The sequence below is a fragment of the Urocampus carinirostris genome, chromosome 10, assembly GCF_059441175.1.
Source record: "Urocampus carinirostris isolate Australia breed hairy pipefish chromosome 10, RoL_Ucar_1.0, whole genome shotgun sequence".
NCBI lineage: Eukaryota > Metazoa > Chordata > Actinopteri > Syngnathiformes > Syngnathidae > Urocampus > Urocampus carinirostris.
Window position 1 is genome coordinate 16,226,635 of NC_142358.1, and position 21,290 is coordinate 16,247,924.

Consider the following 21,290-nt stretch of genomic DNA (forward strand, 5'->3'; position numbering starts at 1 on the left):
TGGGAAGTTTGGGGGGGGAACAGTGATAACAACGATTCAATCGTAGAAGAAAACAATTGCACAATAGGAAAATGGTGTATGAGTCTCTGCTATTGAAGCGCTGCTAACAGATCTAGCAAGTGGTTTAAAATGTTACATTTTTAGCTTTTTATCAGTGCATTCATCTTTATTACCTACATCAGTGTCTTAAACCCATGACAAAAAGTTAGTCTGAAAAGTTGCCTGTCCCGATACGACTAATCGCAAAAGAAAAACCATTGTTGCAAAATATCAAGGATTGATAATCAGAATATACAACAGAACAACACTTTAAAATTAAGTTTATTATAAATCTACTTGTAACATTCATTGCTGTTTTCCAACTGCCATCAGTATGTACTTGTATTTACTCATCTTCATTCATGCAATGTTTGCGTTGCCTCGTCTACTACAAGCCACGTGAACTCCTCTTCCCAACGATGCTTTTAATGTACACTTACGTTTTTCAATGAAGGGCATTTTTTTAGCACTAGGAGGGACTGAATAATATATATAATGTAGTTCTAGCTCATTATGGAATAATTTATTACTAATTGATTAATTTATTTTCATATGACTTCTTGTTTTTTTTTTTAATTGATCTTATTATGTGTAAAAAAAAACCTTTTTGTGCAAAGTATTCAATATCAACAGAAAGTTAAATCCCTGCTTTTTTCATTTGATATTGTGCATTTTAAGCAATTTAGTGAAAAGTAAATGTTGTAAATTATTCTTTTTTTTCCTTTCGGAAATATATTTTAGGTTTGCTCTTTCTTTTGTTTTTGGCAAAGCGTTACATTTTTGGTTTAAGACTTAAATTTTGATTTAGGCGCATTCTTAATGAAAAGAATCACTCACAGTTACAACATCTTCGTCAGCATCACTTAGCAGGTCCAGGCAGGAATCACACAGTGAAACAGCATTTTCCTACGAAACAACATCCCCCACTTTGATATTCAAGAACTCAACCTGCACAAATACATGCTGTTTTTTTCATGCAGCAAAGAAGAAGATTACCAAATAAGAATGACCTTACCTTGATGACAGGAGAGGTCAGGGTTGAAAGGTTGATAATCAACCCAAGGAGGGGGTAAAGTATGTCACTGTAACTGCAATCACTGCATTGCTTCTACAAATAATGGAACAGTCACACAGCAATCAAAAAGGGAGGTCTTTTCAAGTATATTAATAATAAATGCGTAGAGTTTAAGCTTTTAAATCAACATGTAGCTTACTTCCAAATCCATAAAGAGAAAATGTTATTTAATACACTGCAGAAAATCAATAGTCAGATTCATGGCCGTGCATGAAAATATTATTGTGTTGACTTTTGGGGAGTAAATCGATAAGTGAGTCTCTTTGAAATATTTTTCACTGGCCTGTGGGGAAGTTTTGACTAATTCATTAGATAACTCAATTAATTTTGCTGATCGGAAATATAATTTTCTTATTTTACTGTTTTCTTCAACTACATTTTCTAGAAAAATACCACAATATTGCATAGAATAGGCAAAACTATCTGATATCGAGAAAGCAGATCATTTTGCTGAGTTAAAAAAATGTTTTATTATAATTTAAAATTATGATGATAATATGTTTTTAATTGAGCCCATTACAAGTATTTTCTTTTATTTAGTGCATTTTTACACCTGTTTTCCAGTATTTTATAGCAGTAAATATATATTTTTATCCGTAGTGCAATAGTGAGCACATTCGCCTAGCAGCTGAAAGGTCCCCGGCTCCAGACCAGGTGGAAACATTTGTTGGCCTGGAGAGGCATGCAAGCCACCATGCCGTACTTGCCCAAGATACACCACAGGAAATGGTGCCCTGACGACCCTCGGGGTTAAGGGATCCATACAACAACAAAAACTGTTCTTGAAATGATCAGGTTATCTGCTAACTGGGCGAGTTGTATGGTGTGCATCGTAGTTATTAAAACAGTATTAAAATAATAAATTGATCAAACGATAATCAACACTAAAACTAATCTGCAATGGTTTAAATATATTAAAGTAAAACACAAATAAAGAAGAAAAAGGAAAAATAAACACATAAAAAACTAATCATTATGATGAAAATAAAATGTAGTTGTGGAACCTTAATGCAGCAAAAGCATCCGGGTTTTATCCTTTTCAGGGGGCGGTCATTTTGCCATTTACAGAGAACTTAGAATGTCTTCAGGGCCCTGGTAGAGACCAATCAGGGGGCACTTTTTATCTTGGTTACGTCATGTGACCCTTACAAGTTGAATCCAAGGAAAACATCTACTGAAAAATAGTATAACACAACTTTTACTTTAAAACGGATGACTTGACCAGAAAAGTAAATCAAAGTTATTATTTAATATACAGGACAGTAGGCACCCGGGATATGACAATATTTTATAAAGTGGGGATTGCAAGTTAAAATCGCTGTAAGGCAGTGGTACAGACACCTATTGTAATAAACTAATGTACCGTATTTTTCACACTATGAGGCGCACCCCCAAAAAATAGTTTTTGGTCCTATATCTTCCATAAGGCGCACCGGATTATAAGGCGCTACAATGGGAACGTGGACAAAACAGTCAGATATTTCAGTCAAGCTTATTACCGCCTTAACATTCCGAAAGCTTGCAAAGAAGCAAATACGTGTCGTAGACACGTGCGGATGCGGTGTCCGTACAATATCACTCAAATGCATTGTTCCAAATATCATTCGGAAGGTTAAAGTCTTGGGATTCAAGAAATGCCAACCATTCCTTAGTTTCTATTTTCTTTTTCGCTCGCAACTTTACTGCGCATATGACAATAAACACTTGGAATTGAGTTTATTTTAAAAAAAGACCCATCACAGAAACATCTAGATCACTCTGAAACAAGATACTGGGAAAATATATAGCCGGAGTAGCTCACCGAAGTTGTTGCGTTCAATAATAATGGGCAACCATGGTCCTCTTATATCCGTGAATGTAGTAAATCCAGGAGAGTAAAATATTTACAAATACAGAATGGTAAAACATGTTTCCTCTATTCCGTAGACAACCAAACATGCTATTCACATTCATCTTTTTTGGCCAATTGCAGGTTTTGTTTTGCCCCATTAGCCTATGCGAGCCTGTAAATGATAAAAAGGATCCGCCCCCTTTACCTCCGAATAAGTTTAGCCAATAGTGATCGATTCAAATGATGATTGACACATTGGTTAGCCAATGAAACGCCGGTATATAAATCCCAGCATACACCGCGGACTACTTCGCGTTCGGGGGAAAATCTAGTCGGCGGCTGCTTGCATTAGTTGCAAGACTTTGCGACTTAATATTGATCCATATATAAGGTGCACTGTATTATAAGGCGCATGGTCAGCTTTTGAAAAAAATTAAGACTTTTAGGTGCGCCTTGTAGTGCGGAAAATACGGTACTCAAAACCCCGGGTACTCCAATTAAAACACATTAAAATTGTATATACATATTAAACATTGGTAACAAAATAGCATATGGTAAGTACTACTCATATGCTACAAGCATAATGGCCTGGCATTGCCGAGGAAGGCGGTGGCGGGCATTCTACTTGAGCAAAATTGTTGGGACCATGGTTAAAATAAAGCCAGGGAGCCTTTAGGGAGGACCAAAGAGCAGTATGACCGCATGCAGTTCCAGAGGAGCTTCCAGAGTACACAAAAGCAGGTATTTGTCGATTTGGTTGGTCCTTAATGGGTGTGCCTTGACACAAAACTGAGCTAAAGATACTCCCAGATGCCTAAAGTACTACTGTGTGCGTGTACTGTCCTAAATGTTGATTGTTCGTCCAGCTCATTGTTCTCAAACACTGCTCTGAAACCTCGACAAATGTAATATCACCCATGATGACTTGCTCAATAACCTAGGTGTTGTATTTCATCCTAATCTGACGTTTCAGTTACATGTTAAAAATATTACTAGAATAGCTTTCTTCCACTTCTGAAATATTGCCCAGATCTGCCCGGTGCTGTCTTAATCAGATGCTGAAATTATAATTCATGTGTTAATCATTTCTCGGCTTGATTACAGTAATGTATTGCTTCCTAGTCTCTCAATGGCTAGTCTGCAGCTGGTTCGAGTTGCGGCATTGAGAAATTTGACTAAGACAAGAAAGTTTTAATTAGTTTCCAAAAACATGCATTTTAGGTGAATTGGCCAGTCCAAATTGTCCCGAGGTGTGAATGAGCGAGTGAGTTGTCTGTCCCCGTGTGCCCTGCGATTGGCTGGCAACCAGTTTAGGGTGTCCCCTGCCCACTGCCCGATGATTGCTGGGATGGGCTCCAGCACCCCGACGACCCTACTGAGGATAAGCGGTGTGGCTAATGGGATAATGGGAAGAAAGTTTTAGCATATCACTCCTATATTAGTTAACTTGCACTAACTCCCAGTCCACATAAGATGTGACTTTAAGGTTCTCTCACTGACATACAAATGTTTGCATGGACTTGCCCCCTCTTATCTCGCTAATTTGATTTCCACCTATGTTCCTGCATGGAGCCTCCACTCTGAAAATGCCGGTCTACTTGTGACTTCAAGAGCCAAGAAGAATTCTGCAGGCTTGAGAGGGTTCTCCATCTGGGCCCTGGTGCTGTTGAATGCTCTCCTTCTGGAGATAATATCTTCAACCTCAGTGGAAGTTTATAAATCTAGATTTAAGACCCACTTATATTCAATAGCTTATGATTGATGCCCACCTCATACTTTTCTTTTCCTGTCTTTTTCCGACTGCCTGGCTGGTGGTGATACGAGGGAGAAGGACAATTCGAGATATGTCAGTGGACCAGCATCTGGAGCTGAAGCATGGCAATGTCTGCATAGATCAGCCAGCAAAAATGGGAAGCTATGCCGTTGCTGTCATTGACTTTTTGGACAACTTTAATGGCTTGAGGCGTTGTTGCTGTCATGCACTTTCTTGATAAATTTCAACAAATTACCTATTGTTTTCTTTTATTGATGTTGACTATGTTTTGTGTACTGTTACCCAATGCTAAATAATATTGCACTCTGGCCATCCTGGAAGGTGGATTACCACTTATGAGGCCTCTTCTCAAGGTTTCTTATGTTCCTCGTGAGTTTTTTCTTGCCCACATGTTGGTTTATGATCAGTGGATGGTGTAATTGTAACTTGTGTAGTCCTTTGAGATATTTTGGGATTAGGGGCCATACAAATAAATCTGACTTGAATTGTGACAAGTGATGGAACTCACAATTGCTAGCAGAAAGGCCTTCCAACATCCGTCTTCGTGAGCAAAACTGTGGCGGATGGCGTTATCCAGACTTAGACTGCCCACAGCTGATAGAAGCAAAGGGACCACATGCCTGTTGTCTTCACTGAGATTGTTCTGGGAAGTTAAAACATGCATCTTAAATATAGTGCAGACATTACTTATTGCTTGCATTTTGTCGTCATCTCACCAATATTGTTATCAATGGTTGTGAGACACACTCCGTCAGCGTGCTGCTTATTTGGAAGCAAAATCTGCAAAGCATGATCATTCACATTTATAAGAGCTGTTACAGCTCATTACGTGTTAAATTAATAACGAATGTGTGGCTAATTTTAAGATGCACGTGACCTAGCTCGCTGGCACCGTATGGAGAGTTCATTTACAAGCCGCAAATGTAACCTTTCAAGTCAACAAATTGCAGCATTAAATGACCATCCTGTTCTCCCTAATCTACAAGAAATGTCAAAGCAATTAGGAAGCATTTCTCCAATTCCGTATTGAGCAATTTCCATGGAAGATTTGACTCTGCAAAAAGCTGAGTTGATAAAATATATTTTTATTTTTAATCAGAATCAATTTTCTTGACTGCTTTTTGCACTTCAGACACACTGAGAAGATGGCTTTAACTTCAATTTTTGCTGCCAGTTAATTAGCACTACACTGTGTAGAATTTTGACAGCCATATTGGGACACTTAAACTTGAAACATTTTATTGATATTAAGTGTAAGCCTATGAAGATTGCAATTTTTAAAAAGATTCACAAGAGCGCTGAATGAACCTTGAGTCCTGTTAGTAAATGTAAAAAAAAGGATGTAATATATTAATTGGCCTTTCCAAATTGTCCATAAGTGTGAATCGGGGAGTGATTTGTCTGTCTCTGTGTGATCTGCGACTGTCTGGCAACTGGTTCAGGGTGTCCCCTGCCCACTGCCTGAAAATAGCTGGCATGGTCTCCAGCATCCCTCTGACCCTACTGAGGATAAGCGGCCCAGATAATGGATGGATGGATGTAAGGATGTAATATAATATAGTAATCCCTAGTATATGTGTATATATAAATATATATATATATATATATATATATATATATATATTATATATATATACGGGGGTTTTGGGGTTTTTAAGGGTTATTGATCTATCTTTGTTATTCATTATCCATTATCCGTTATCGGTCAGTTCATAATACGCTACAAAGCCTAGGAGCCGGGACACTTACTCTCAGCCAAAAGGCCAAGCTAAGGTCCTAGCCCTAAAGCCTTGCTGCGATCATTGCGAATGCACCGTTCCCGGAGGTACTGCAATACCGGGCCGATGCGTGGAGTGGACAGAGCAAGCTCATATTCCACTACATTGTATTGTAAATATTTTTGTCCATCTACTTCAACAGTCTTTTCTCTTTATTCTCTTTAATGTCTTAATAACACGTTTGGGCCCTGGTGCTGTTGAATGTCAACAGCATTTAGACAAAATGAGCAAATAAGGGGGATATTTGATGAAGGAGGAACAGAACATAAAATATTATTGTTTGCAGACGACCTGTTGGTAATGCTGAAGGAACCTTCGTTATCAATACCACCACTGTTGGAGAGCCTTAAAATATATGGAGAAGTAGCTGGGTATTCAAATAATGAGAGCAAATCAATAGCAATGATGATATCAGGAAAATGTCCAATAGATGTGATTGAAAGATTTGATTTTAAATGGACAAATAAAGGGTTTAAATATTTGGGGGTGACCATTACACCACATTCCACACAGCTGTTTGATGCAAATTATGGAAGGTTGATAAAAGAAATAAGGAAAGATTTGGAAAAATGGGAAATTTTGCCCTTAAGTCTTATCGGAAGGATAGAAACAATTAGAATGAACATATTACCAAGACTATTATTTCTGTTTCAATCCCTTCCAATTCTGATCCCGGCATCCACATTTAAAATGTTAAATACATTGATAACAAAATTCCTTTGGCAAAACAAGAAACCTAGAATAAAATACAAAACCCTGTTAGCTCCTAAAGAAAAAGTGGGCCTAGACCTACCCATTATTAAATATTACTATTGGGCAGCTCAAATTAAAGCACTCATCTTGTGGATTACTACAGACAAAGATACGATTTGGGTGGACATGGAGCAGCGATCTTGTCCAAATATGCCTGTGGAATCGTTACCATACATATCAGTCACGAGGTGGAAGAAATTAAAAATCCAGAATGAATGGATTAAGGGAACTATTAAAACTTGGTCAACAATACAAAAAAAATTAAAAATATCAAGATCTGTGAATAGGGCTACCAAAATAGCGAAAAACCCAGACTTTAAACCTGGGGTTATGGAGGTAGGGTTTCAAAAATGGGCCCAAAAAGGACTGATGTTGATTACCCAAGTATTGGAAGCACAGGCAATGAAATCATTCGAACAACTCCAACAAGAATTTGACCTACCCAGAAATGATTTTTACAAATATTTGCAACTAAGGCATTACCTCCAGAAACACGAGGAATGGGGGAAAATATGTAAGGAGCCAACTAAGGTAGAGGAATTATTAATATCATATACAAAAGGACAATCAATAAAGGGGGTTATATCAAAACTATATAAAGCCCTGAGAATGGATCTCAGTAATGAGGACATGGCAGTTAAGGAAAAATGGGAACAAGAAACTAATGTAGCGATAAAAGACAACGAATGGGAAAAAACATTGAAAGAGGGACACAAAATAACCAACAGCCAGACATGGAGGGAGTTTGAATGGAAAGTAAAAATGCGATTCTTCTATACACCCTCTATCACTTCAAAATATAAAAATACCTCAAATCTATGTTGGCGTAACTGTGGGGGGGTCAGAGACTTTACGCATATTTTCTGGAATTGCCCTGTAATATTAAATTTTTGGAGAAGTATTCAGAGAGAAATAAAATTAATTACTGGCTGGGAGTTGCGGTTGGACCCAAAGGCTTACGTAATGGGAATTTTGCCAGAAGAATTACTATCTGGTCAACAGAAATATATACTAAGGGTAATGCTTCTGGTAGCAAAGAAAATGATCACAGTGTCCTGGCTGAAACCACAACCTCCTGACATAAAACAATGGAGAGACAAATTAAAGCAAATGTACATTATGGAAAAAAATCACTGCAAGACTTCAACTGAAACTTGACCAATTCGAGAAAAGATGGAAGCCTATCACACAAATTTTACTTGATGTCTAAACACCTCCCCCTATTTATTATGGTTTTTTTTTTTTTTTTTTTTTTTTTTTTTTTTTTTTTTTTTTTGGGGTGTATATTTTCATTTATTAGTTTTTTATATATATATATTTCTTTTTGTATGGATGTATTGTATGAACATTTATTCTTCTTTTCTATTAATAGTATTGTTTCTTCTTTGTTGTTCCTTCTGTTATTTATGAGTGTGTCAAGTGTATATATTTTGTGTTGATGTAAGATGGTGGAATCAAACCTCTGTCAAAATTTTGACACCTTTACCCTGGAGTGCCATGTCTAATCTGATCTAATTGATAATAATGACTAAGAAATACAATTAAAGTCAAAACCAAATGAAAATCCGTCTTAAATAACAAGTGTAGAAACAGGACCTGTTTGCAAATTGAAAATTTTCGAAAAATAAGGATCGTAACAATGACATTTGAGTTGTGTTCAACGACATTAAATGAAAACAGCGGCGTACCGCCGTATTTAAAATACATTTAATGCCTAAAAGTAGTCTTTTGTTTTTCGGTTTGGTTTTTTTTCTTTTCTTTTGTATCAATGTTTTTTTGTTGTGGTCACCAAGTGTTCAAACAGACAAAATCCATAACGATTTTAACCCAGCCGAACCCGGTGCCACATTACTCTCTGAGGAAGAGACAGCGTGGAATTGATCACCCCATTCCAGTGCCTGGCACGTCAACTTATATCCTGCTGCGTTCAAGCGCCTCGGTTGTCCTTTTATGTCTGTTCCAATGAGGCTTCAAAAAGAGGACCAGCAAGAAAACAGCAGCTTTACCTTGAAGAGACGTTAACACTCGGACCACGCATTGATTTATTAAAGTTTCTTCTTTTTCTATTAATCTCTAAACCGCTTTTCGAAGGAACCTGACTCCAAAGTGCATTTAATATAGATATGATACATGGAGAAGTGTTATATGCTGGCCTGAAGGGTCACGGTCATTCCCGATTATAAGCGTTTCGCCACGTTTGAATCTTTTGGTGGTATGTGATAAAGGTGGGCGGATCTACCCAAATATCGATATTATCAATACTGAGCGAGTACTCGGATTGGATCGATACTATTGTCCCAACATCGATACCGTCTTCCCATTTTTACCATCGCTTTAATTATGATGTTAGTGTGTCACAAGATAATAGAGTAATTATAACTACAATTGTATTTACTCTAGTTACAATACTGATTTGATTTTCAACATACAATGCAATTGAGAAGCTTTAATTTCCAAACTTTAAAGCACACCTGTTATTAAGACATACCTTCAAAAATGCCTCCTTGTGAAAGGTTTGTATTCCATATATAGGACGCATCGAATAAGGTGCATGAGATTGAAACAGAAGTTAATAGAAAATGAATATTAGGGATTTCAGTTCCACAACTAAAATTAATCAATTCATTTCTGAATCATTACTGTATGTAAAAACATTTAATTATAATTATGCCTTGTTAAATGTATATACCGTATTTCACGCACTGGATTTTGAGGCACACTTTCGAATCGCTAGCAAACTTTGGGATTTTGCGTGCGCATTATAGTCCAAAAAATACAGAATTTTAGTTGTCTTGTTGACATTGTTATACAGTATTTGTATTTTTTTTTACATGGCTGCTTTTTCGGTTTCTCTCACTTGAAACAGTTGTTGTCATTGATGGTATTTCAGTTTTTATACTGTTAAAGGTTTTTTACATCATATTGTTTACAGCATTTGCACTTTGACTACATTTTAAAAGTACGGCGGTATCTCTACTTACAAATTTAATTTGTTGTAGGAATAATCTGAAACATTTGTAAGTAGAGACACCTTTTGAGTGCAAATGCACTAATCCGTTCCATTACCCGCAAAAGTATGTACATTTTTAATAAATCATAAAAGACCAGGAAACAAATACATGTTAAGATTAGATTACGGCACAATCAACATAAAACGAGAGGCAGATAAAGTAAAAAAACAACGAATAAAGGAAATAATAAAAATGTTCATTTAACTTTTAACAGGGGACACCAAGAGCATGCCGGAATTCACGCATACACATCTGATTGCCAGGTAGAAGTCTGAGAGTGCCCAATGGCAGCACGTGCTCTTCTGTATTTTTTGCTTTGTATCCTAAAACACCTTTGTAACTAGAGGCAATATTTTCCCGTTCAGGTACTTTGTAACCTCAAACTTTTTGTATGTAGAGACATTTGCAATTAGAGGTATTACTGTATTTCGCAATGGAAGGTCTTATATTTGTCGTGGTAACTTTGTTATATTTGTATTTCTGTTACATTCTAGTTTTTTTCTTTTTGACTCGCTTTGACTTTTGTTCTCAGACAGTTGAAATTTAAATATTCATATATTTTTTGATACTGTTAAAGTTTGCATTGTTTTTTTAATGTTAAAAGACATTTATAAGGCTGTTTCTATCGTAATTCTAAACTAATTTAAGGGGGGAAGGGTTTGATTATTCAATGATCGTGAGATTTCCAAGCAAAAAGCATTGGATCAGTGTCGATTTATACTACTATGTATTTACATGGACTGGACTGATACAAAAAAAATGTCAGTATCCCTCCACCCTAGTATGTGAGCATTATTGTGTGGCTGTACTTTTTTTCTTTCGCCAACTCTTGCAAAATGAGAAGCGCTCTGTCCTCCCGTTGCTGGCCTGGCCTGGAGATGCACGCCATGAGGCTTCTCGTTAACCTTTGCAGTCAGATTAAGGAAGGACAGATAGAAAAGAGGACACAAAGAGACAAATGACAAAACATTTCGGCAAATGACACCTTATTAACTCCAAACTGCGTTCCTACTGGAAAACGCTGGGAGGTTGCGCCGAGGCAAAAATGCCAAGGGGGAAAAAGGGTTTGAATAGTGCATCGCATAGCTTAGCGAAGTTATCCTCTGATACCATCGTTATTTGCACAACATCAACATCGTGTTCCACAATTGAGTCATTAAGATTTTAATAAAGCTAAAATCTAGCTGCATTGAAAATTGTATTGCTCCGAAATTCAATTAACAAGCATTATAGAATATAAAGGGAATAGATAACTGCACCTAATTTGAGAGCTGTGTATCAATAACCACAAAATCCAAGAGCTAAAAAATGTCATACATGGGGATATCCAAGTTGTCGAAGAGAAGACGTCTGCCATGCGCAGTACTTGAGAATACGCGTAACAATTCCAGGCACTCCTTCTGCACTTCATTATGGTCGGATGAGACCAACGGGACAATCAACTCTTTGGACACTGGACAAGTCAACAGTGTTTTCTGGTTCTCCTCTAAAAAAGAAAGATGTGAGGCAAATTTGTTTACGCACTGACAGCGTCCTGTGTGGTTTCTAAGCTAGTTGAAACAATTGCAACTCCCCTGCATTAAATTGCTAAATGGTTTCATACGTCAATTCTTTGGTTGCAACCACCAGGGCTTACTGCTACGGGTATTACTGTTTTATTAAGCGAAAGATGTCAATAAGTGAAGATATGGAAAATATTGTTAGGATTTGGATACAAGAAAAAGAGCTCACTGGGAACACAATCACGTTCGCCTGCTGGGAACAACTGCAGGCTTTTAGAACAAAAAGACATCACAATGCAGCCAAAAATGGACAGTCAATGGAGATGTTCAATGAAAACTGTCTGAAACATTTTAAAAACCTTCTGAGATGTAACAAAAATAAGAATCACTGATCGCTATTTTATGCGTCCAGCTACTAAATCAGCACAGTGAGTGGAAAAGCATGCCAAGACATTTTACCGACTTTTTTACATCTTATCATTGTTGTTGTTATTTAACCGTTCGTGGCTAATAAAGCTTTGTACTGTATAGTAACTTGTTCTTTTGCATTTATTTAGCCATATTTCTTGTATTTTATACTATGTGGTATATTTATGAACATTGACTGAACATTATTGTACTTAAAGGGAATTTGCAGTCGATTTAATGGTTGCATTTGATCGCCTTGAAATGGATTATAATTTACGGTAATCCTGTTTCAATTCATATCGATGGGGAAACTTGTTTTGATTTACAACGGTTTCATTATACAACGTCACTGCTGGAACTACTTAAATTCATTAATATAGGTCCCACTGCACCTTTTTTTTCGGAAGGAGTTATCTATTATAGACCCATGCTTAATTTTAACAGGCCTTGTAACTCAGTAACAATCCCGCTAGTTCCCTGAACGTACCTACACTTTACCCAAATTTCGCTAATCTACCATATGAATGTACCGGTACATTTAGTTGAGCAATTTAGTCACCCTCTTGCCTGTATTATAATACAGATACCTCATCAGGCATCAGATTTGTGCTCTGTATCTATGTCCAACGTCCGCATTTTGTTTTCATTTTCCATCAGTCTCGAGTCTATAGACATTGCATACCTATCATGGACAGGCACGACAGAGGCTGTAATGATGACAAAAGCCAGAGGTGGCGGACAGAGTAAAAAAGTAACATTTGTAAGGCTCTTTCAAATTAGAAGACAATTTTTAAAACGTGATCAATTTGCGCATTTTCTAAATTTTAAGTTGTCAAGACAGGCAAAAAAATATAAAATGGAAGTAAATTCATTTTAAAAAGTATATTTTTACTTTTAAAAATCTTCCAAAATAATACTTTAAGAGACAGTTTGTATCATATGAACACTAAATGTCCCTGTATTGCAGGGGTCGGGAACCAGCTACCGTAAATTCCGGACTATAAGCCACTACTTTTTTCCCAAATGTTCAGCCCTGCAGCTTATTCAGTGAAGCGGCCAATTTATGTAATTTTTCTAATGGCCACCAGCGGCACTCAAGTCCAAAAGGAAAAATTTAGACCGGTGGAATTGTGCGCCGAGGTAGACTGCATCCTCTTAGTTTACGTTCGAATTGTCCGTATGACAGAGGACAGAGGTTCGTACCGATTATGAGGAAGACGCTCTTGACGGCGACAGTTATGAGGAGAAAGACGAGGACGGATCACTGTGAATTTCGCTATTGCTGTACGGCTTTTTTTAGCAGCTACGCTTTGTGCGTTGCAAGCGTGTTAAGAGTACCGTGGTGGTACCTTTCACAGGCACGGTTTGGGATGAAAGTTATATTATTATTATTAAAGCTTTGAAAACTCTCTCGGTGTACTGTCTTTCTTTGAGAATATGTGTAACCATGTATAATATGTATTTGCAACTGTATATTTTTGTAATGTATTTATTTCAGAGACTTATTGTGATATGTTTTCTACGAGCGAATAAAAAAGAAGGGGCGGAGCAAACGCGGGCTGACAGGAAGTGGGGTAAAGCTGAGTTAAATCTCTTTGTTGGTGCAGCGGACAATAGTGGATATATATTTTTCCCACCCTTACCTTTGGAAATATACATTTTTTTCGTTGGATTACTTTCAACGGGACCTGGACTTTAAAGGTTTGCATTTAATTCTAACTACCGGTATCATTTCCTGTGCATGACGCCGATTGTGGTGGATGGATTGTGTACTATATTTGCAGTTACAATCGCGGCGCCTAAAATCAGGTTTGGGATAAACTTGTGACTGTGTTACATGTTTAAATGTTGACGCATACAGTTTAAATACAAGTACGGCATGTGTAAGGACAAAACCAATAATGTTTGCAAAATGTAGTGCGTGCGGCTTATAATCAAGTGCGCTCTATAGTCCGGATTTTACGGTATATATGGCTTTTTTCATGAGTACATATAAATGGAAGATAAAATAGACCATGCAATATTACTCATTGTATGACTTGCGGAGCCGATTGTCACACCTGCAATGCCGAGACAACACCGATTTGTGAAAGGGTTTGGTCCAGTATATGTAGGACAGTTTTAATTACAGTTTACAGTCAAGGTGTCACACAAACAGACCCAGTTTTGGCTGTAAATCGCTAAATAATCCTTTATCTGAAAACTTGTTTAAAAATCTATTTTCATTGTTATAACACTTTATGACGAAAAGCTACATCAATAAATTTAAACACCAAGAAGCTCTAGCAAAGCACCTAGAAAAATTTGATTGGGTAAACTGTAGGAATGGGTGAAGCTATACACACGCCCTCCTCGTCCAGCGCCGTCTGCACTAAAGGTAAATACATTGCTATCCTCGTTTGCAGTATTTTGTGACATTTTTACAAAAGAACTTTGCTCGCTCCTTGTTTTGAAACAATTATTTAGGACAAAAATGACAATCAATATGAGCCCCAACACTCTTAAGTAACTTCAGTAGGTAGGCGGACTTTAAGTGGTGTATTTATATTCATATGGGTCACAGGCTCTGGCATTATGATTATGTCATAGATTTTATTAAATCATCAAACATCACAAAGTGAAATAAAATATACTGAAGAGTTAGCTTTTATGGCTCTTTGGGTCACAAAGATTTCTGGCCCCTGCAATAGTGTAAAGTGCAACAAAAAACAAGTGCTAAGAAGACTCAAAGTTACCAAAATGCAGCATTTTACTTCCATTTTTCTGCCCACCCTATCAAAAGTTTATGCTTTTTGGGGGTACCATTAGCAGCAAGATTGTGGACATTCATGTCAGCTGTCTCTCATGCAATGTATTATAAATACAAATTTCTTGACCCATGACTATTAAAAAAATTATATGATAGCTTTTTTTTAATGAATGAAAGTATACTTTTGTCTTAGGAGGCACTTACTAATACACAATGTCCCTTTAAGTTTGAGTTATCAAGAAAACCAATGTAGCCTAAGATTAAAAAATATTGATTTTTTTTTATATTACAATCTTTTTTCCTTTTTTTTACCTTTACTTTTTAAAATCCCTTAACATTACTTAAAATAATCAATATTTGTTGTTAAAAAATAATTTGTCCATATGATTATTGAAGCATCAGTTGAAACTTCCAATTTCAGATAACATTTCTCAACCTCTAATACTTGCTCGGAAATATAAATTGCAACATGATAAATCAGATTAAGGTGTCTTTTTTGAAGGAATGGAAAAAATGAAAAAATCAAATAAAATTGCAAAATGGATATAAACATGCCAAAGAAATCGGAGATACGTCTTTTTAAAATAGCGGCAACATTAATCATATTGTTTGACTTGGCAAATGGCTGATAATTCAACCAATCTAAACATTTTTTATTTTACAAAGTGCAGTACACTAGACGAGGTTTCCCAGTAAACTGGTTGAAAAACACTTCATAAGATCAATTTCTGGGACCAAAGTATTGCAATACAATCACAAAATGAAAACAGGACCTAATACAAAGTTCTGTCTTTCATTCATCTAAGATGAGTGATGTTAGAATGTGTATGCCAGACGTATGGCAATTGATCTATCAATACAAGAGCTGTAAAGATATCCCAGGAGAGATGAATCACCCTGAATTCTAAGAATACAATAAAACGAAGAGCTCAGGTGTCAAAGAAGAAATGGTCCGACACCAGATAGAGTTATCACTAAGATGTTTTGTCTTTACTATCGAATGACCGCAAAATCCAGCAAGGGTCGAGCATGACGCTCCATTTTATTCTCTACGTACCGTTTTCCCTGCAGGTGGTGGTCCAAACATAAAGAATGCAAGCACACAAGTCTTGGCTGCATGGGTCATTTGCTTCCTGCAGCAAGCAACTGTTGAGAAAAATAAGAAGAAAAACATGTCCTTTCTTTTAACAAATATAAATCATAATTTCTCAATCAATTTAGGCACTTTTGGGAGTACAGGAATATTCAAATTATGGCCCAGGAGCAATTTACGGACTGCTAACTATGAAAAAGAACCACAGCACACATGAAAATTTAAAATTTCTACGAAAAACATATATTCATGACATACCTCTACTGTGATGTGTTGTACTTTATGTACTGTCATGTCCTGTGTTTTTCGTGCTTCCAGTGAAATTCTACTCTTAAAACATTATATGTTCAAAAGTCCTTGGGCACTTACAGCCTTCCTTTCAATGTTTTTGTCAGTTAAGTTAGTTTTCTGACTTATTCTGTTTCCTTCTTTTGTTTGATTTGTTTGGTTAAAACCAGTTGCTATCCCAACATATCCAGTGTTGTCTTTCTGACATGTTGGCTCTTCAGTTAGTTAGTTGGTGTTCCAACGTATCATGTGTTCCTTCCTTTTGTTTTTTTCTCCAGTTAGACTCAGTTGCTATTCCAACCTATCCTCCACTGACTTTCTTCTGTTTTGTTGTACAGTAAGTTAGTTAGTGTTCCAACTTATTCTGTGTTCCTTGCTTATATTTTTTTTAGTTGCAATCAAGTCAAGTCTTAATGTGCGGCCCCTTCTAAAGATTTCCTTGTTTCCTCATGCTGAGGTTTTTGAGTTTTTCCTTGCTTTCACTTAGGTTTTAGATCAGGGGATGGTGTAATAGAAGTCTGTAGTCTGTATTCCAGCATAACCTGTGTTCCCTCCTTTCATTTTCTGTTCAGTTAGAACCAGTTGCTATTCCTACATATCTTGTGTGGAATTTATTTCATGCTTTAATCTGTTAGTCAGAGTCCCAACATATCCGGTGTTCCCTCCTTTAATTTTTTCATTAACTAAAAACCAGTTGGTATTCCAACATACCCTGTGTTGTCTTTGTTCCATGTTTTTGTTAAGTTAAAGTTAGTTTTCGAACATATTCTGCATTGTCTTTCTTCTTTTTGTGCGTTTAGAGTTAGTGATCCAATATAATCTGCGTTGTTTTACTTGTTTTCTTCAGTAAGAGTTATTGTTCCAAAATATTCTGTGTTGTCTTTCTTGTTTTGTTAAATCAGAGTTAGCAAGAGTTCCAACATATAATGTGTTTTCTTCCCTTCGTGTTTTTGTTCTGTCAGAGCTGTTTAGTGTCATAACATCATGTGGTTATTAATTCCACACTTTTGTATGTTCCCTGCATACTTGTGCATTTGTGTTTTGTTAAATTCAAACCAGTTGGTATCACACCATACACGGCGTCTCATCCGGATGTGTAGCCAAGCGTTTGTTGGAATAGCTTTGATGTATTTAAATATTAAGATTCTGGCAAACTTAGTTATTTCTGCTTCTGTACACTATCTTCCTTATTTGTTCACTTGGGTACTGATGCTTTAGCATGTATTTGTAGAGGAACCTTTGCTTGAGTAACTTTAAAAAAAAAATGAATTCTGAACATCATAGTAAACGTAGTTGATCTGTGTATGTACACTATCCAATATAGGACCTTTTCTGTAAATAAATCCCTTTCTAAAATATAATTTTGTCTAACTATGTAGACTTCTCGGGCCACTTTATGATTACCTCTTTAACATGCACTGTACCAAGTTTAAATGTTTACAAAAACTCTCAAATGATCTGCTAATAATTACTTTCAGATATAAAAAGTTTCAATCATGCCATCACGAGTGCATACCCTCGCCTTGCCCATTTGCCTCCCGGCACTTGGTTATTCCGGACCAAAAACTTGACAGCTGTATTGTTAAATTAAGACTTCTCTCCCTCGCTGTCTCCCAAAACAAAGTATTATATTTGGACTTGTTTTTACATTTCTGATAAGGCATCTCATTAATTATGCATGAGAATAAAGTGTGGAGTAAGGGCCTGTAATTATTTCAACAATCCTGCCAGTTTCTGAACAGAATCAACACGAGTTATTTTTCACCAATTTGCAGCTGCACTGTATTCCCTCTTTTATGACGACAGCGCTAACTAGTGACAAGGATGCGACATGTTAATTATAACCGCTCTGGAGTGGCATGACAGAGTCAGCGTTTGCAAATCCTGCGTGGAAGGTTAAAAAAAAGAAAGCTTCGCATCTTTCAACCTCCTGATTATAATCTTCAGTCAGGTCAAGAAGAATCCCCCTCAACCCGGCCATCATTGTCGGCGAACGTGCCTATCTGCTGCTCCATTTGTCAAAGCTCTGCCTAGGGCTGACAGCTGAGCCTCCCTCTGGCCTCCTTACCTCCTCGTGGTGTCATTGCTGCCGATGATGTCGAAGCCACCGTGCAGCCTGAAAAGTGTCTGGCCGCTGCCTGTTAGGGCGAAAGCGGTAAATGACATGAGGTGACGGTCGATCGTATTTCATCCCCGTATGGAAGCTATAGAGGGCACGGCGACACGGCGGTGACACACACTTAGTTGCGTTTACCTTGTTAGTAGTGTAGGACATGAAAAAAAGGCTGAGCTTAGAGGCGGCGGTGTGTTTCCTGGCTAACGATGAGCGGCATTACGCAGAAAGTCGAAGCGAGAGGCGAACCATTATTTTTAAAGGCTGAATGTCAACCCTGCAGATACCTTCAGCGGCGAGTTAGATAAGTCTTGCCCTTTCCTACTGAATGGCACGCCAAGACGATTTTTTTTTTCCTCGCTTAGGCCGTCCTCAAATTAGGGAATAAGACAAATGTTCGAAGGGAACGCTTGTTTACAAAAAAAATCTGTTTGGATACCCATAGATCTGACTATACCCAAACCCTAGCTTCAACAAAAACCCTAACCCTAGCATCAACCAAAACCTTGCCTCCATAACTATAAGCTTGCACTGACGTGGCTGATGATCGAACCCATAATGTTACCAGTTGGGCTAACGATGATTACACTTAATGCACCTAGTTTGGGGCTAAAACCCTAGCCCCCTATGCCAAGTGCCAAACCAAAACCCTAACACCAAACAGACCCTAACCCAAACTCCAACCAAACCCTAACGCTAACCAAAACTCCAATTCCAACCAAAACCCAATTCCTAGCTCCAACCAAACCCTAACCCTAGCTAGAACCAAAACCCTAACCCAATCTTTAACCAAATCTTGCCTTACTAACTGTAAGTTAGAAAGGCAAGGCTGGGGATTGAACCCATAACGTTGTCTGTGAAGGTCAGGGCTTTTACCAGTCGAGTCACACAACAAGTTTAGGGTTGAAACCCTAGCCCCTTAACCCTAGCTCCAAAACAGCTCCACCTCGCAGAGATACCTGCAGCGGTGAGTTATATAAGTCTTGCCCTTTCCTACAAGACTTTTTTAATCGCTTGGGCAATACTCACATTAAGGATTAAAACAAATGTTAGAACAAAATGCTAGTTCACAAAAAATGAATCCCATTCTGTCATTTCTGAAATTTGTTTTGATAGCATGGGTTTGGAGGGTGACCAAAGAGTGGTAAAATTACCATTTAGAAGAAAAAAGAGGCAGTGAGTGTGATGGATTAAATGCAAACTTCAATGTCTACCTTTTGAAAATTCCTCCAGATAAGTTGGTGAAAGCGGTGCGGACGTTTAAAGCCAACAAATTTTCCCTCATTTGGTACCCTTGTATTTTATTGTTTTTGTTGTCTTTTATTGGTGTTTTATGGGGGGTTGGTTTTTACTTATTGCTTCTCTGTTATTACTGTAAAGCACTTTGGTACGCCGAAAGGATTGTTGTAAAGGGCTGTAGAAACAGAATGCTTTTACAAGTACATTCACATTTCACCTGTGGAAGCTTTGGAAGAGGAAAGAGTCTGAAGGTTAAGAATAATGATATTCTTCAACATCGTTTTTCTTATTATTAATTGCAAAAGCAGTAGAATAATATATTAATAAAATTGTAAATGTTCCTGTCATCTAGAATTTGATTATTATTACTAGTGATGCTCATTACCATTTATTTTAAACTGACACCCATTCTGAGACTAAATACATTAGTGATTGGGGAGAGATTCATTCGTTTTCCACATCTATTTTGAAGGAAACTTTCAAACAGAAAGTTGGGTTGCACCAGGAGCCATGTTGGTTCAGTATTTAATCATTCTCCTTGGACAAATGGAACCATCACCATCAACAGCCATCCTCTTCCATTGTTGTGCCTTTGACCCATTGTCTGAAAGTTTCCAAAAATGTTTTTTATAGATATATATTTTTAATGTATTTCACTTTAATTGCTAAGAGCTTAATATTTGTTGTCAATCATTTGTGGTGTGGTGTCAGACTCACCGAATTCTCATTGTATGTATCAGTTTTACTATGTTTTGGAATACAGTTGAGCTTGACCACTACTCTTGACTGCACTTTTTTGGGAGATGAGTTAAGCTGATGCTAAAATTGCACACACACACACACACACACACACACACACACACACACACACACACACACACACACACACAAAGAGAGCAGAACACGTATTGATACAAATAGCAGACAAATATCACTATATTCCCCAAATGTATTTTGCATTAATTAAGTATGTTATCATTTATTTTTTGTATTTTAAAAGAAATACATCTGAATCAAGTAACAGAGTAAAAGTACATCCAGAAATGTTTTGAATTTTTAGATCAGGTACAGCACTTTTTACTGCACAATTTGTTTTTTAAATTACCTGCTAGTTATTATCCGTGTTGTTTTTCTAAATATTTGTCATGATGGACACTTTCCAGAGTGATGCAATGCAGAGGCATTTAAAACTACCACGCAACCAGCAACCAGTAACAATTTGCTTTGCCATTTCTCCACCGATTAAAACTCAGTAATTCATTTTGCTAGGGTTGACAATTACTGTACTTATTTGTTCTCCAGTGTATGGGGTTCAATACTTTGTGGTGGACTATTAAGAGATATGGCTGATTCAGTGCAAGATACTTTTACTTGTATACATTTAAATATATGTATTTTTTGTCTTTAGTACTTAGTAAATTACCTGTAGTGTTTTCAACTTTTTTTCTCTACTTTGTATTTCTTTGCACGGTATATACTTTAACTTTGAGTAAAAACCATACTCGTGAAATTAAATGGGTATTCAAAAAATTATGTTCTGAGTTTGACAGATTTAGAAAAAGCTAATCATTGCACAAGTGCAGCACAAATGCCCAGCAGGCTCCAGGAACCCATCTCAAGAACTTCATGCTAGGATG

At 37.1% G+C, this 21,290-nt stretch overlaps 1 protein-coding gene across 3 annotated transcripts in view; it reads right to left on the reverse strand.

The window, feature by feature from the left end:
• Positions 1-21,290, reverse strand: part of ttc12 (tetratricopeptide repeat domain 12) — a 67,397-nt gene that overhangs the window by 16,896 nt on the left and 29,211 nt on the right. For all 3 annotated transcript variants that reach the window (XR_015851552.1, XM_088345892.1, XM_088345890.1), the window contains exons 10-17: positions 18,370-18,439; positions 15,978-16,066; positions 11,579-11,747; positions 11,071-11,166; positions 5,436-5,499; positions 5,228-5,362; positions 1,055-1,147; positions 877-945 (exon numbers count right to left, since the gene is read on the reverse strand). Coding sequence is in view for 2 of the 3 variants with exons in the window: in XM_088345892.1 (XP_088202018.1) it covers positions 877-945; positions 1,055-1,147; positions 5,228-5,362; positions 5,436-5,499; positions 11,071-11,166; positions 11,579-11,747; positions 15,978-16,066; positions 18,370-18,439 (785 nt within the window). In the remaining variant the exon portion in view is untranslated. The remainder of the gene's footprint in view (positions 1-876; positions 946-1,054; positions 1,148-5,227; positions 5,363-5,435; positions 5,500-11,070; positions 11,167-11,578; positions 11,748-15,977; positions 16,067-18,369; positions 18,440-21,290) is intronic.